This window comes from Micropterus salmoides, unplaced genomic scaffold (assembly GCF_014851395.1).
Source record: "Micropterus salmoides isolate LMB-PRFRI ecotype aquatic unplaced genomic scaffold, ASM1485139v1 Ms_hic_scaffold_7, whole genome shotgun sequence".
Taxonomy (NCBI): Eukaryota; Metazoa; Chordata; class Actinopteri; order Centrarchiformes; family Centrarchidae; genus Micropterus; species Micropterus salmoides.
The window spans coordinates 22,822,672-22,840,768 of NW_024044459.1; the positions used below are offsets into that span (position 1 = coordinate 22,822,672).

An 18,097-nucleotide genomic window follows, 5' to 3' on the forward strand; every position below is an offset into this window, starting at 1 on the left:
TCTAGAATATTTACAGTGAGGATTGCAACCAATAAAAAACATGGATTTTTGGTTTTGAAGATTTCACACAGTGTAAACATCACATAGCTTCAATGAAGAGCTGAAACAAGCAGATAGAGAATATATTGTCATACAGTGTGGAATAAGATGATTTAACAGGTTTAAAACTACAAAGAGGAAAACAAAACCATCATTAAAAAATTTCATCTTTATTAAACACTCGCTCCCTCAGTTTGACTTACTGTGTTAAATGCATGGCCAGCCCAAAATGTCTTTGGAGCATGTAAGTGTAAACAGAGCAAGTAAACAAGTAAACAAATAAATAATTAAGCATGCAATTGTCTGTTTCTTCTGAATAATTAATAACTCTTACAAATCTTCCCTTTACTACACTCTGGGTCTTGACCCAGTTTCCGGAAAATAAAGCTCAGAGCCCTTCAACCCTTCACCTTCACCTCAACAATGATTTCTCTGATGACTCTGGTTACAGCAGCCTTTTTTCTCCTGACACACTTTGGTTACACCCAAAATTAACCTTTGGCCCCTTCCCGCGGTCTTCTTTTCCCGTTTACATCTAATAAATCTCTCTTGATTCACAGTTCACTCACCTCCTGACCCAAATCACGATATCTTGTACACAGGATATTTGAGCTTTGTTCCAAAATGAGATCCTCATTATTTATCTACTCTCACAAACTGATAACAATCACAGAGTCAGGAGAAGTAGGTAACGGCTCGATTAGCAAGGAATGATGAGACTCTTACAAACTGGATTCTTGATAATTTAGAGATATTGAATGATAATCTTCAGGTATTAAATTTTTTGAAACGGATATACAACAATTTGGAAGACACACAACTGGTTTTTGGATCTTAATGGAAGCCATTAATTGGTATTCACTTCACGCACACAGCGGGGTGTATTTAATGGCTGACGAAATTATGAAAATCTTAATTATATCACAGGCTATCAAAAGTATGGATATTTTCCAAACCGCTACCAGAGATTAATATACGGTACTTGCTGTACTGAAAACTGAGAAGAGTTCTCTTATATAGTAGTTTCAAAGAGTCTCCTCTTGTTGAACCACAAGTCCCTGATCGAAATTAGATTTAAAGCTAAAATCAGTATTTTCTTAAGTTTATTTCAAATAACAAAATTTCCTCTTACATTGCAATTGAGAAATGGGATAGGATTTTTCTGGCTGACTACTCCAGTGTCATTTAACTTCCTCGCTTCTGTAAGTAATTTATTCACAGTGACATTTTCACTGTATGTTACTGCAGCGAGGTGAAACAGCTTCACTAAGCGGATGCTCCATCATCCTCACTGACGGTGTTTGTTTGTAACAGAGGGCCAAGACTACTGCTGACATTAAACCTGATGTCTGTCTTCTTTCCTCTGCAGGTGATAGAGTGTATAACCCAGGGCAGGGTGCTGCAGCGCCCCAGGACCTGTCCTAAAGAGGTATATGACCTGATGCTGGGCTGCTGGCAGAGAGAGCCGCACACGAGACTCAACATCAAAGAAATCCACGGTCTGCTCCTCAACCTGGCCAAGGCGTCGCCTGTATACCTGGATATACTGGGCTGAACACAGGAGGAGGAAGGAGGAGATTTTTGGATGTGTGTGGATCGTTACTGTATCTAAGTGTGTATGTGCATTTGAGGTTGCATGCACGTGTGTGTGTGTGTGTGTGTGTGTGTGTGTGTGTGTGTGTGTGTGTGTGTGTGTGTGTGTGTGTGTGTGTGTGAGAGAGAGCCAGGGTGGTGACATCTGTGAATGAAGTGTGCGATGCTTGTGCAAGTGTGTGTGTGCGAGGTACCGCTGTACAGGATGTGAAGCTATTATCAAACTCTTAAAGGCAATCAAAAAATTCCCCAAAACTCATCCCCAATCGCCTCTTCTCTCCCTGCCAATTTCCTCTCCTTTGTGCATCGCTACTCTTTCCCTCCTTCCTTCCAGAGGAGACATTTACGAAGAGTGATTTAACTTTGGGGGGGGGGCTTCTCACTTCTTTTCAAATGCTTTAAACTGACTGGGGCTAAATTGATGAAACCTGATCAACAGGACTTGTAATACATTTTGAACAGCCAGAAAATTTCAAGGAGGAGCAGCGTGGGGAGGATTTCCGGAAACTTCAATCCTTTGTGTGTAAATAGAAGACTGAAACGGTGAGATGTTTCAGAGGAAATGGCTCCGTGCAATGTTGAGCCATAGAGACACTGTGTTTTCCCCTCTCACCTTGTCTGTCCGTCTGTCGTTCTGTCTGTGTCTCAGAACTGTACAAGAGTATTAATGTCAGCGTTCATCCAACAAGGTGATGATTAACACACCAGTACACATACAGCAGACTGACTGAATAATTACCAGGAAAAGGAAGTAAACATCTGGTTTTCTGTCTGTCAGATGACAAATGATGATTTCTGATTGGCTAATTTCACTAATTAAAAAAAATCACTAACAATACAGTGCCTGTTGAAGCTGAATTGAACTGCTGTGGTGAAAAAAGGAATTCAAGAAGAAGGCTGAGGTATTCTGCTATACTGTAATTGTGAATACTAGATATGTAAATCTATCTGGCACTGATCTACAATATCTCCTCGTGCAACAGACTTAATATACATGATTATGAGGGTATATATGCATTCATATCTGCATACTTCATACTGCACTGCTTTCTGTTACAGATTTACTTTGCTCCGGCCTCTGCACTATCATACAGCACAGGGTAACATGATGACTACTTCACTTTTTCTCCCTCCGAAGTGACAGATGCTTCACTTGTGATGTCAAGCACTCGTGTCGGAGGTCAATTGATTCATTTGTCCACAGCTGTCCGACAACTGCGAGGTCTTGGTGTTGAGGGGGTGGGCGTGAAAGTTGCAAAGGGAGACTGGGTTTTAAGTGGTCAGATGTGTGGGTGGTGGCACTGTAGAAGGTGTGGTTCATTTGGTCAACCCATATTAAGTCATCAAGGCTCTCGGCACTTAGACATCCTTGAAAACCACATCTGTGCTAGAGGGGATGCATCCGACAACACACACACACACACACACACTGAAAGACACTCAAAACGGGCTGAGAAGGAAATTGAATTGTGCATGTTTTATTATTTGAGCGGTGCAGTGCTTTAGCCAGGCCCCGTCCACTGTAATGGTGTAATGTATATTTCATTACAGTCTAATGGGCTCCATTAGCACAGTCTCCTCACAGACATTCAAGACTTATTGTTTTATGGCTGAGAAGGAAGGATGGAGAGGTGAAGGGGAAGAAAACAGAGAGAGGGGCCTGGAACGAGGAGCAGTGGAGAGGAGAAATAACGGGAGAGGTAATAATGCGTATAGGAAAGAAATGGAGAGAGTTCAGAAGGGAAGCAATGGAGTAGAAAGGAGAAGGCGATGGGAGTGAAAAAGGTACGACTGGGTCATGAGGAGAAAGATGAAGGAGAAAGAAAAGATAGAGGAGTATTAAAAGGGGGGAGAGAGAAGGTATGATTGCCCTCAGGGTGAAAGTGAGATTGAGCATCCATCATTACTGCGGCCTGCAGATGTTCTATAAGCCACAACTTCAACTAAACGCTCCCATCACATTCCTGGCCTCAACCGCATGCACAGACACACATTTTACAAGCAATCCACCAACAGCTTAAATGCACCACACAGCCCCATCGTTGAGATCCACTTGACTCACTTACAGTACGGCTCACATATCTGATGAAGATGCTTACAGACACACTGTGTATATATACAACAGGTCACATGCATGCAAGGAAACACATTTAATGATTGTTTTGGCATTTTACCGAGGCATATTTTACTCTTTATGGACATATTAGAAAAGTCATAATCATTGCGGTTTTACCAATAGCCATTTTAATCAGATGTAAAACATCAATCTGGAAATATAAGTCTTATTTGTTTATTAACAACAGCACTTGATGGTATTGATGTTTGTGAACTTGAAAATGTTGATTTTATTGATTTATAGTATTATTATTTAAAAATTTATAGTATTATTATTTAAAATTTTAAATTTTGTACATTTCTTTCTATATTTAAGGTTGCCTTTTGCAACAACAAACTGACTGAAAATGATTACTGGTTTAAGTAATTATGTTTTAGCAAATGTATAAAGATAATCTTGAGTGTACATGTATTTTTATGTCAGGCTCCCCTCTTAACAGCTGTCCCCATGTACAGCATGCTCTACAACAGGGATGGATGTTTCACCCGTCTGCCACATTTGTAGATTTAGTTTGACATATTGCAGAATTATTGTCACCTGGCAGAGCATGGATGCGAGGGTTAATGGCTGCCGCATTGACAAGGCAGGCTAACGAGGTCCTCAAAATCCATCCCTGCTGTATAGTCAAGTAGAGTTTGCACTGAGTGAGCACACTCAACGCCATTCAAAAACTTGCCACACAATAACTCAGTGCAATAACAGAGGTGTGTGAGGGCCTGTGTGTGAGCTAAAAAAACAAAAACGGTTAGAAACAAACACAGCGCATACAAACGCCTCTGATGTCAAGAGTAGAGTAGGTCAAAGCAACATCCCAGCTGGTTGCACTGTGCGTACGTACCTGCTGTGTTCCTCCTTTTGTTTTGTTTTCTTTTGTTTTGTTTTTTTTTTCAAATAATGAACTGTGTCAGGTTGGACAGCAGTGATGTTTTGACAGAAGATTGGTGTTTAATTTGATGAAGGCAGCACACTGCAGGAGCTCTCTGTGAAACTTTTACTCTGGCTGAAGATCGGCCATCTTCGTATCGATGCCTCAGATCAAAACATATTGGTCAAACAGAAAAAAAAGGGAGGAAAAACAACTGCTGTATGAATGGACACCTCAGAAAAGGAGGGACTGACAATCACAGACTTCTCTTCTTCTTCAAGTGACCTACTGTAAAATAGACTATTCAACCAACTTTTCTCTTCTATGCTGCCTATACTGTATGTGATAGTTTTAAACTTTGGTCTCTAAAAGTGCTACGTTTTCTTTTTGTTTTTTTGTAAAATGAAATAACAGCGAGAGGAATGAACAAAAATAGAAATGTACAAATGTGAATATGCTGCTGAAAGAAACATCAAAGCATCACAAACTGCTGTGTCCGAGACTGTGTCAGTATTTAGATTGTACTGTTTTCTTCTTTTCTCTTACAAGTGGAGGGCAGAGAAATGAGTTTCTATACATGGGACTCACAAATACACAAGATGACATACAGCAGCCCCCGGGGTGCAGAGCGGTGTTTGCTCATTCTCCCAGTGGTGTGTGTGTGTGTGTGTGTGAGTGTGTGTGGAGAAGGCTGATTGATACTGGAGTGAGGTCAGGAGGGATTTAGACTCTAGCCAAATCCTAGTTCAAATGCAATGAGATTCAACGGAGAATTCAGGAATTGATTTGTTGTCGCTGTTCACCAATTCATGATAAATGACTTTACCCAGTCGTGTTGGACTGAGGTTGGTATTATGGCAGCTAAGATTTATGGAATCACTCAATTGCATTATTTATGTCTCCAAAATCAGCCTCCTTCTGGACACAACTTACTAAAACCTGGGTTTCACAGACATATATCAGCAATATGAATGGATATTTTCTTTTTGCCTATCGCCTCACTATAACATATTGCTAAAACCATGTGGCTCAGTGACCTGAAGCGCAGTCCACACATCCACATCCACATACATATACATCCCGACTTTGAGTGTGTTCTGATCCATATCACATTTAATCCCCCTTCCCCTCACAACCCCTCACATCACAGTCTAAGCTAAAAGAGCTGAAATATCATAAAGGTCATCTTAAAGATTACCTTTGAGCTTGGATGCTCCTGGAACCCCTACACCCTGAAGAATGTAATACAAAAACAAAAAAAATAGAAAAGAACAAGAAACTGTGATTTGCTATATGCAGTATCCCTGTTTTTCAGTTTTTGGTTCTGTGATCTTTGTCTCTGTGTTTTGAGGGTTTCGCTGCTGCCAGCATGGTAGGGGAAAAAAGCAGGATTTTGAATGTGTTGTGGCTGTTTGGATTGTAAAAGGCTTAAAATAGGACAAAGGACAAAACACTGCAAGGTTTCTGTATGAAAGAGATGCTGAAATGTTATTTCTATGCCTAAAACAGAGCATCTTTCTTAAAAAGCACATAAGGTGATTAAAAGCTGGAAATATTCTGATTGATGCAGCTAATGTCTGTCTTTGCAAACAGATTGGTAGTACAGTAAACACACACACACAGAAACACACACCAGAGGAAACTTGTACAGTCATGCAGTTGCGTGGTGAAAATGATCACAGTGAGTCTTGATGATGATGATGATGATGATGATGATGATGATGATGATGATGATATGATTTTTCTCTGAACGTGGACCAGTCTGTCATGATACAATGTAATTAATAAAAAGTGTTATGTCACATGAGAGCTCCCGCAAGTGAATATACTAAAAAGATAAGTGTGTGTCTGTGAGCGTGTTTTACATATGTTGTGGGGACATAAATCTGTTTACACAGTCAGGGACTCGCCTTCCATTTGGCGACAAGATGCAAGTCCCTATAACCAAAATCATTACATTTTAGGGTGATGACTTGATTTAAGGTTAGGGTTAAGGTTAGACAAGTACGTAGCGGTACAGGAAATAGGAAATGAATGCAAGTCAGTGTAGTGTGTGTGTGTGGAGGGGGGGGGACACACCCAGGAAACAGGGAAAGGAAAAAGAAAGTGAGAGGCTTTGTAAGAAAACAGAAGAAGTACCCAGGCATGCTCCAGGCGGTGTGAGAGAAACAGAAAAATATGCTAAATTGAATTCAGTGATAGAGCTGGACTGTTTGGATGTTGCTACATCTCTCCACTTCTATTAATCCCAACATAAATCCATTGTCTTTTAAGAAAAAAAAACAACACTTGCTTCGTTTGCAGATTAGGAGCAAGCTGAGGGCTTTTGCAGGGAATTGTACAAGCAAATTGGACGAGAGAGTATGTCTAAATCCCTGATGCAATTAAGCAACAGCTGAATTAATATGTTCTTTTTACACTGAGCTCCGTCTACAATTTATCTTTTAATAAAAACATCACTGGAAAGGAAATGAGAAATACACAAGGCGGCACAAAACTCACCTTGTTGTAACAGGGTGTGTGTGTGTTTTTTTGGGTGGATGTGGAGGAAGGGAAAGTACCTAGACTCGGCATAGAAGGTGTGTGTGTGTGTGTGAGTGTGTGTGTGTGTGTGTGGTTGCATATGTATGAGTATTAAGAAAGCAAACGGTAGTACTGCTTTCCTTGGTGTGCAGTGGAGAATTCCTGTATTCAGCATTCAACCTCATAAATACCACTCTTAATCAGTGGACCACACACACAAAGAAGTTGTGAGGATGAGGGAGGCTGTAAAAGCTCATCTATTGTACGTCTTAGTAAGACAAACAGAAGAATTGCTGCCATTGTCATAAGACTGAAGGGAATCTCAGTGGCTCAGTTGCAGAAATTGTACACGTAAAATGTGAAACATGTATCCTGAGTTTAAAATTCAACTAAACATCTTTGTCACAGCACCTCCTTCTTTCTGCCTTAGGACAGCATTACAACACACACAATTAATACATGCTTAACCTCAATAATTGTGGTCTAAACATGTTCTTGAGTAAAAGGGTACTGTAGGCGAGACCAGAGGACTCTACAAGAGTTTAATTAATTAAAACTGATTTGCTTTAAGTAAGTATTTAAGTAATACTAATTTGCTTTCTGGCAGAATGTTTTGGCAGCCTGTAAAGGCTGAGGTCTTGGACTCAAGGGGCCTGACCTTGACTATAAATACAACTTGACACCCAGATCGTTAAAGATCCCCTTCAGACATGATTTCAAGCCATATAAAGTTCAGCAAAAGGGTTAAAGAAAAATTCCGTTCAATTTACTCTTTCTCCCTCATTGTGAAATTCTGAATCTATAAATTTTTTATTCAAAAGTTTGCCGGACACAGAATGTCTCCTTCTCCACATTACACTTGTGTAAGTTCCATATTGAACCACAACTGACGTCTAAAATCATACTCAAACGTACACATCTTAAACTTGGAATGTGAAAATGGATGTGAAAACAGGCTTCTAGAGTGAAGATCTGCACATACATCATTTTGCACAGTGAAACTCCAACATACCACAAGCAAAACACATTTTTGAGTGGAGGGGAACTTAAAGTTGTTCTCATTCTTTCACTGCAAGTCATCAATATAATGTGCTATACATAGAGTATAAAATATATCAGCCTGTCTCACTCAAACAGACATTTTTGTTGGCTAAGCTGTGTTTTTTTCTGTCAAAAAAGCCTATTATTGCCCATGTGTACTTACCCCTTTGCCTCTTAAGTTCTTAATTGCATTTGTTTGGTCAAGTAATTCTTTAAATACTTTTTGTAAAGCACTTAATTATTAAAGTGTAAAAACGTTGCACAGTACTAACATATAAATAATAAATGTTATAAATACATTTACAAGTGTGAATGACAAACACAACTTATGAGAAAAGTTGACGTACAACTACCCAACCTCATAAGAGAAAAGAAAGAGACCTTGCAAAGGGCTTCACTGACATGGACAGCCAGGCATGCCTACAGCAGATAAATAGAGTGTTATCATTGATAACGAAATGGAACATAAACAAAATAGACAGAACATTGCTAGTATCGTCAACAAGGTCATGACAGGAATGACTGCTGTTGCAAAAGAGACCAAAAAGATGGTGACGCTGCCCAATCTGGCATCATGACATGACGGAAAAAATCCGGGACATGCTATTTTTAAAAAAGGAAATGTTGATCTCAAATAAGGTTGAGTTGTGATGGCTGAATGCAACAAACATGGAATAACAAAACTCCTAAGTAGTACAGACAGCTAAAGGTGGATAAAATGATACTGGATAATTCCAGTTCCATGAGAAATACCATGATATTGAGCAAACAACGACACAGATAGAAAAAATTAACTACCTTTAGCTAAGTTGTGAGTTAGCAAACTGTCTAAACAGTTGCTGCTGCGAAGCTAACATGCAGAGAAGACGAGGCGGTCCCAGACCCAGCGCAGCCGCTCCAGACAGCGATACTCACCACTCTCCTGCTAACATCCCAACAACAGCATATCTTGGCGAACTTGAAAGTAAGATGAATGTCCATGGGCAAGTCATTTAACGTTACCTGACACACAAATCATGGCTGGAACAGCTGGAATAGTGTTGTGTGACAGGGTCCGGGTTAAATTAAATGATTAGGAGAAAACACACCTTTTCATGGCTTTCTCACGATTAAAAAAAGTAGTCACAGAAATTTAATAGTTATCAGAGGAGCTTGTATTCTAAAATCAGAAAAGTTTCCACTACCTGAAAATTGTACCTGAAAACATTTGAGATGGAGTTCAAAGTCTAACAGAGCCTTTCAAATGAGTGGTAAGACATCCAAAAAGGTGATCTATTACCTGACCTGGGTGACTGAAACAATGAAAAGGCAATATCTCAGCACCTTTCGACATTTATTAGCCAAGGAAGTAATGGCCACCAAGCCAGAGCTTAGGATCAAGCGTGCTGTACATCAAAGCGTCAGTAATGCCAGTACTAACTATAACCTGTCTCTGCCTTAATACTATGCTATTAGCAATAGCCACATCCAAGAGGATCTAAAAGCAGCAGGGAAGAGCAACTATTGCTTGGAGGAAATGTGTCATTATTACAGAGACATAGGCTTAGAGAGAATTTACAACCGAGCAGTGTTTCAGAGAAGACAAAGAGGAGGCGAGCCGAAGCTGCCTCCTCATGACGTGGACCGATTAGAGACTTTTAAGGGAATGACAGGCGGTCATTAGTGGTTAATCCCTCACTGCTGCACCTGTGTGGTGACATCACCGCCACCACAGGGAGGAGTGGGCATGTGGCTGCATTCTCCTAAAAATGTGTGCATCTGTTTGTATACAAGAGATGATGATTGTTCCCTGCTGCGAACAGCAATATCCACCAGTGTATGAATGTTAGTTTCTGTTTGAGCACTTAGGCTCAGTGAATGTGTGTGAATGGTGAATGCAGATGTAGTGTAAAAGTGCTTTGAGTGGTCGAAAAGACTAGAAAGGCGCTATACAAATACGGAGCATTTACACTGTAAGTGCATTTCACAAGTTTTTACATGATGTGATATGTTAAAAAAAGTTGCAATATTTTGCAAAAAAAGATTTTTACGCTGGTCTGAGGTAGGAAAGTTGGTATATCGATAAAAACAAAATGCATCAAAGTGCAATTATAACAGACATAGCAAATAAATGTGTTCACTTTCACACTGGAGACAGATGCAAACATCAGCTGGAGGAGACAGTAACATTCAGAAGAATACATGTCAAATACATGAAACTAACACAAATGCCATATTTCCATCACATTTTCCACATTATTATTTGCTTGAGGTTTGACTGGCACTTTTTAAATATGTGTTCTTCTGCAATGGCTTAACTGTGCCTGGATGGAAAATTAACAGCAGTGAGTGAAAATGTAATTCACATTCACAAAGTAATTCACATTTTCTATTGCAGATTTTATGGAAATTCTGTTAATAATGTGTGCTACATTTGATTGGAAATGTGTGTAACTGACTTACGTAATTGTGGCATAAGTGGCAATCAGGGTCTGAATTGAACTTTTCTTTAAATTAAATAATTCTGAAATTTGATTTGCCAATTTTGAATTGTATGCACTAAATTAAAGAAAAACATTGAGCTCATTCAGACATCATTAATCTTGTCATTCAATGTTCAAGATATTTAATCAGAAACATAACATGACAATTACATTACAAAGGACCCACTAACAACCAGGTATTTCAAAGGTACTGACAGATGACAAAACACAAAGCACAGAAGACCTTCGCCACAGTGTATTACAGTCAGTGCTCAATACAAAGCCCACAGTTCAACCACCAACGATCTCAACAAGAGTCCATATCTCAACAGAAACCTGATCTTACTCATTTTGATTTAAAAAAAATAAACCCAAGGGGTGCCTCTTGCGTGTAATATACAGGCAATATAATAATAATATAAAATCCAGCAACACTGGAGTTACCTGCAGTAGTCCGGCCGGCAAGCTAACCTGCTGTCACTTAGCACGGACTGGGCCTCTTCCACTGGTGAATTTGGTTTGAAGAGTCACCACAGGTGTTCCCTGAGCTGGCTTTTGGGTGTGTGTGTTTTGTGACGGGTGCTAATTTCAGACCTTGCTGGCAATTACAAGACAGTTTCTTGTCTAAGTTTTGTTATAAAACTGTTGAAATCTTTACCTTTGACATGTTAAAACTAAAGTTTAACAGAAGCACAAGTTGAAGAGTATGAAGTACAAACTGACTCTGCCATCTCAGTAACACAATAATATCTTAAGTTTGCTAACATTAGCAAAAGTTAGCTACCATAAGCTACTGGACATACCAGACCAAGTAGCAAATTGAGTAAGGGTGCATTTTGTAACTTGTGAAGTCAACTCTTTTTTTCTCAGAGGGGAATCGTTCAGAAGGTACTCCGAGAACTCAGGGTTGTTCTCGAGTAGGATCATCCTCCTCCTTACCCGATCACCTCCCTACAATTTGGTTGGGGTACAAAAATGTAGAGCTTCCTTCTCTCGGAAAAAAAAGAAAGTTGCTGCAGAATCAACAGGTCAAAACAAATTAGCCGTATATAAATGAGAGTGGCCAGAGAGAAAAATATACATATCAAGGCCACGTTTTACTACATTGCGAGCTCAAAATGCTGTTGCGTGTGCATAAGATACAGTGCAATTTGTTCCCACATTTGGAATAATTTGTAGACATAAGATACAATTCAGTCCCACCTTTTTGGTTAATTTGTGCACACCAGATAGTAAATAAAAGGTCAAACAAGCAGACGCACTGGACTTCATGTGGGAGCGAATTGTATCTTGTGCGCATGCAATAGCATTTCAAGCATTCACTGTAGTAAAATATGGCCTCAATAAAACAAATTTTCTCTATGGCCACTCCAGGGCTCTTCATATCAGTTTTTGTAGGAGACAGTTTGATTTCTGTCCCCCTGTCAGTCTGCCAGGGTGATGGTAGAAGGATATTTTCTGAAAACGCAGGTTTTCTGTTGGATTGTTTGATTATTTAATGTAAACACATGAGGTGACTGGGAAATGTATGGCTCACAAAAACAAAATGGATTAGATACAGATACAAATATTAAGAAGGTGAACAACAACAACAACAAAGAAAGGAGCTCTAAATACACAAAAATGCTCCCTCCCAGAGGGCGCCATCAACATGGAAAACACAGAAAAACAGGACAACTTCGTGAACGATAGCCATTCCTCATCTTCTGTCTGGTCTTGCTCCTACTAGAGTTTCCTGTTCCACCGAACGGAACAGCCAGTGGCTTTATCAAGATTTATGAGCTAAATCATCATTGGAAATATAAGACACTTGTTGGGTCACAAGGGGAGATAGAGTGGGAGGAGGAGGGGGCTAGAGAAGACGAAGAAAAAGGAGAAAGAGGAGACACAGTGAGAGAATAACAAGAGAGAAAGAGATGAAGAGAGAAAGAAAAACAGAGGGAGATAGCAGGATTCTGGTAAGAACAGATGTCTAGACTTGATCCAAATTTGGTACTATCTTTTATGCTCCTGCTGTTTTCCTCTCTAAATGTGCTGACATCCCATTTGGAAGCTGTTATCAAGTTAAACACTTCTAAAAACAAGCAGAAGCGCGGCAGAGATAAAGGGCTGAATAGACTGGAGACAAATGGAAAATGAGGTGAATCTCAAAGTCCATCAGCCACAGCTGTTACATTACACGACCCCTCCTGATGATGCACTCATTGTTCCTCGGGAAAACAACAGTAACACACACACAAAAGACAGAGCGCTGAGACAAAAACAGCACACAGTGGTGCTATGACATATCGCTACCGGTTCATATAGGAGTGAGGTCAAAAGGTTCAGGAGCTTTGGTATTCTTTGGTGTACAGATTGCAGTTTGATACAAAAACTGGTGTCAGTTTAAGCGGGTGTTCCTGAGAACATACTGAGTGGCCCTGACTCGAACCGTAGACCTCGCTGAAGAGGAGGCAAAAACCCACGGGCACTAGCGTTGGGGAGTGAGGTTTACTCACTGCACAGCCTCGCTGGCTTCCGTCACATCAGCAGCATCGGAGTCAGGGCGAGTATATGGGATTGTAGTATTCAACAATCTCAGCAGTGAGAGCATCCAGCTACGGTAAAACATCAGTCATCAATCAGTGACTGCCTGCACTGCTTAAGTAAGTTAAATTTTGCCACATTGTACTCAAGTGAGTTTGTAACACTATTTAGGGATATTTGATGGCTGGGAGTTAGTCTAACATATAAAATCTGGTTAGGCGAGAGAAGCTTAGTGCTTTTGTCAGTGGCAAACAAAGTGGCCATGGATGAACATGTGAAAAGTCTTATACCTCAACCAACTCGCTGAGCAGCTAGGGAAATACTTCCCACCTATGGGCACATCTCAGACATGGATTTGCAACCCATGTCAAGCTTCCCTCCCTGTCCCACAGCTGTCTCTATAGGAGCTACAGGTCAACTGATGGAGCACTGCAGTTGCTGTTCAAACGAAAGCCACTTGTGGATTTTTAGATCAAGGCAATGACAGCACACCCAGTCCTAGCAAAGCAAACCTTGAGGGTTTGGATGCCCTTCGCCACAACTTAACTATGTGAGGCTAGTTTATCTGCTCTGACATCAGGGAAGACTAAATATTGGCAAAGAGAGGATGCTTTTAGAAAGATTTGAGGCTTAAACTGTGAAGATACAGGCCCATCCATTGCATTAATATAGATAAGTAATTGGCCATTAGTTAGGGTTATTATTGCTACTAGGTTACTGGGAGAGCTCACACTTCTCTCTCTCTCAGACTGAGCCACCTGCATTGTCCTTAGAAATCTTCAAATGGATCCTATTTTTGCCCGTGTTATCTGTTTACGAGCCTATGCATGTCATTCTCTTTGTTCTTTACATGGTGGATCGAGTGTAACTTTATTGCAATTTGATTCAAATTATTTCTGTAACTGCTGTTATGTGTGGTTAGTTGATGCAATTCTTCTTTAACGTGGCTGAAAATGTGACAGCATTTTCCCCCACCTTCTGTCAAGATAGGCCTTTCTGCCTCTGAGCCGGTACGTGTGTCCCCACCCTCACCCATCCTTTTTGCTCTTTAAAAGTGAAGGCTCGTGTGTAACTTTGTTGCCGTGTAGTTTCAAATTCATTTGAATGTAATGTTGAGATCGCATGAATATTTTATAACACATGTTGTGTTTATTTGTGCATGCTTAAACTTGATGCCTTTAATCTGGTTATAAGAAGGCTATGTTTTTTTTTTAAGGTGGGGGATTAGTGGTGCATCTACCCGATCAGGATATAGAAGGGTGTTGCCTGAAAGGTTTGGGATCAGCTGCTTAAATGTATTATGTACAACAAAAATACAAATTCTACATTAGGCCAAGTAAGCTAACCCAACATTTGTCATGTCCATACCTTTATAAGGGCAACTGTTTTCTGATCTCATTTTAACCTAAAATTATAACCCACCTGTTTTACAGAGATCTACTGAATATTTAATTGTGCTGATGTGGAAAAAAACACTTTAATCAGAATTCAAACTATGAAGTGCTTGATAAATGCCAGCCCTCATTATTTTGCAGCTTGTGCCACCTTTAATGAGCTTAGCGTCTGTTAACCAAACAATACGACATTCTAAAAAGACTGCTGAGCCGTGTGTTTCTGAAAATTGAGTCAAGTGTGTATGCAACTGCTTGATTTTCATATGACTGACTTATGAATTGATGCAAGTGACGTAAACTAAACTAAACAGCCCTTTCTGAGATTTTAACGACATTGTATATTTCCTGTTGTACCACAGAGATGTTGAATTTTAGAGGCTTACAGGAGTGGTCATGAAAAGGAAACAGAGAAAGAAACATAATGAGAGGCGAGATAGAGGGTACTGGGATACCGGGAGAAAAGATGGAAATAAATTGTTTTCTAATAGGTTACAATAAACACATTGATGACAGAAAGACAAAGACAGGAGGGAGCGAGTGAGAGAGAAAACATTCAGTCGAATAAAGGACAAATAGGAAGAGAGCAATGATAAGCAGAGCAAAAAATAAATCCAAATTCCAACCAGGTGCAGACAGTGCAATCAAGCATCGGGAGCCAACAACAGAAAACACTGGGGAGACTGATGCAGAGAGAGAGAGCGATAGAGCAAGCAGAAGAGAGCCAGTGAACGAGGGATGGGCTTTTGATGGAGTTTCATCTGGAGTGTTTATGACGAGGCAGCGCCAGCAACATAATGAGTTGACTGATCAATCTTTCCTCCTGGATCAATTGCACTGTTTTGACATCCTACATTAAGCTCTAACTAATTGCCAGATTGCTAAATGCTTTTAAGAAGGCAGAGAAAAAAAAACATAGGGCAATCAATAATGCAATCACACCAGTGACTCTCCTGTACCGCCAAGGGAGGACGGATGTGCTGATGTGTGTGGTGTGTTTGTTTGTTTGTTAGTGTAGATGCATGTGTGAGTGCAGTGACTGTTAAGGGCCAAACTGTTACCTGGTTGGTGAATTGTAGGACTTGTGAATGCATATCGTTTGTGTGTGAGTGTGTGTGAGTGGTGTTGGGGCAGCTGGGAGTTGTGGTCAGGGGAAGACAGGAGAGCGGAGCGGTGGTGTATTTGGGGTTTGAACCTCGGCGGCCTCAGCGGGACAGTTAGTTGACTTGGCTCACAGCTCCGTGGCTAAACCACCAAGATTTTAAAACAGCACTCACTGACAGGGGAAATAAGCCTCACCAGCTTCATTTAATAATGGTTTTGTGTGTATATGAATATTGAACAATCTTTCTGAAGAAGAACTGCCAACCAAGCTATTTTGGGCATTTGCTGAAACATCTGTCATATTTCTTGGGAGGACAGACTTGACAAAATAATCTCTGAAGCTTTTGAAAGCTTCAGGACCTCAACAGGTTAGCTAATCTGTGGCTTATTTCAGCAATTAAATTGTTGAATACAATATTAATATTATTAAGGAACAATGGGTGAATAAGCACACAAGCTTTAGTCCACGACTAACAGGGTCAGGGATAAAACGGCTGACAACATCAGACGACAGTCTCTCTCTTTTCTTCTCCACCTCTACAAAACAGTGGGGGATAAAAACCCTTTTTCATGAATTTTTCAGACAAGCGGCTGAAGAGATTCTCCTGTACAGTCGGTTCATGCATTTTTAACAAGGAGAAACACTGGACAAAATGCCACAGATTTAAAGTGCAGGTATAAGGGTGGCTGACTAGGTGTCTTACTATTTTCACATTTCACACAATCCTTTTGACACAGACCGACTCGGGAGCCAGTGAGGAATCATGAGAAGAATTCAAAGGAAGCCCTGAAAAGATGAGCACAAACAGCACAAAACAGAGAGAGGGAGGATACACACGCACATCATCCTCTATTCATCCTCTATTTGTAAAATTACATTGAAACAACCAGTGGGTGTGTGTGCTGATTTTCAAGAACACCCAGACTTGAACTTTATGCGATGTTGACATTAATTTCATGAGTGCTGATTGTAGGAGAAGCTAATAGCATGCAGATGATATTATGATGACAGAGTGATTAGGCTCTCTTAAGAACAACTTACTTTGCTTTTTTATTACATATCGCTAATGAAGCGAATCCCAATTTCTATGCCAAAGAGTGTGCACGAATATTGATATTTAGAGTTGAAATAATTAATCAAATGATCGATTAGCCAACTCAAATTACAACTATGTTGATCATTGATTTAATAGTTAAACATAAACAACATAAAATGACTGCACGCAGCACAAAACAAGTAGGTGGAAAAAAACAACACAAACATACATATCCACCTGAAGATTTTAGTCAAAAAGACCTTTGTCAGAGACTCTGATCTTTTGACATTTTTTATACCTAACAATTCAACCAAACTATTCGATTGATTATTTGAGAAAGGTATTGGCATAAGTTACAGCACGAGATGTTTCACTTTTTGAGTCATTCTTCTGTAACACCCTCGGCTATGATTTTCTGCTCCAGCACTCAAGAATATTATATTCTTCTGATTAGGAACAAATCACAATTTTTACCCTTGCTCAGGGAGGGAAGTGATACATTCATACACTGTGGCAGCTCGACTAGAAAAGGGAAAAAGTGACTTGCACAAGGGCGCATCAACTAAAGATGCTATAGGAAAGATGGGAATTCCTCGTTCATTTCCTCCATCCAGGGTTTAGTTTAGTAGGAGTTTTTAGGATTTATTCCAGTGTCCACAGCTTTATTACCATTAAAGCTCCTCTTTTCCATCCCTCATCTTTTCACTGCTCTCCTGCTCTTCTTCCTTTCTTTTTGTTGTCTCAATTTGTCCCCTTTCTCCTCCTCCTCTGGCTCCGCCTCTGGCTCCACCCCTGTCCCCAACTGTTCGTCTTCTGCTCTCTTTCCATGTCTCTGCTATTAAAACAGCTAAATTATTAAACCTATAGTGATAGTCAATCAATAACACTCTTTCTTAGAAGGATAGACCGCTTAATAATTGACTAATCCTGAGGGGACCTCTGGCCGCAGTGAGTATGAGAGTGTGTGTGTTTTTTTGTGGGCATGAGTGTGCATGTGTGCACCCCCTTGGAAGGGCCCATGCATTTGCATTTGTGTGCACCTGCATGTGCTTATTGTTCCCTTTGATTGTGGCGAGTGTTATTGAGGTAGACTGGCTCTGATGAGGGTCATGGAGGCCTAATTAAACCCTTAACTTTCATTCCTAGAGAAGCCGGAAAAGAGAGTCATCATTGGATGTAATTTGGATGACTAAGCCACAGGTGCAAAAGGGTAAACAAACACATAGCATGCTACGTCACACAACTTCAGTAGAATTTTACTGATTCATGGAGATGGTTTGGTGATTCATATACCTTTAAATCTTTAAACAAATGCAGAGTATGAAGGAAACTCTGCAAGATATTCCTGTCTCTCCATCTAAGTATGCTTTTCTTTCTCCTTGCATGTCTCAGCCTCTAAA

At 40.2% G+C, this 18,097-nt stretch overlaps 1 protein-coding gene across 4 annotated transcripts in view; it reads left to right on the forward strand.

Moving 5' to 3' along the window:
• Nucleotides 1–6,415, forward strand: part of ntrk2a (neurotrophic tyrosine kinase, receptor, type 2a) — a 108,976-nt gene extending 102,561 nt beyond the window's left edge. For 2 of the 4 annotated variants that reach the window (XM_038704116.1, XM_038704117.1), the window contains exon 21: nt 1,409–6,415. In XM_038704116.1, the coding sequence (XP_038560044.1) occupies nt 1,409–1,594 (186 nt within the window). In that variant the 3' untranslated portion in view covers nt 1,595–6,415. The remainder of the gene's footprint in view (nt 1–1,408) is intronic. The other 2 variants (XM_038704119.1, XM_038704118.1) reach the window with 1 other exon arrangement.
• The last annotated feature ends 11,682 nt before the right edge of the window (nt 6,416–18,097 follow it).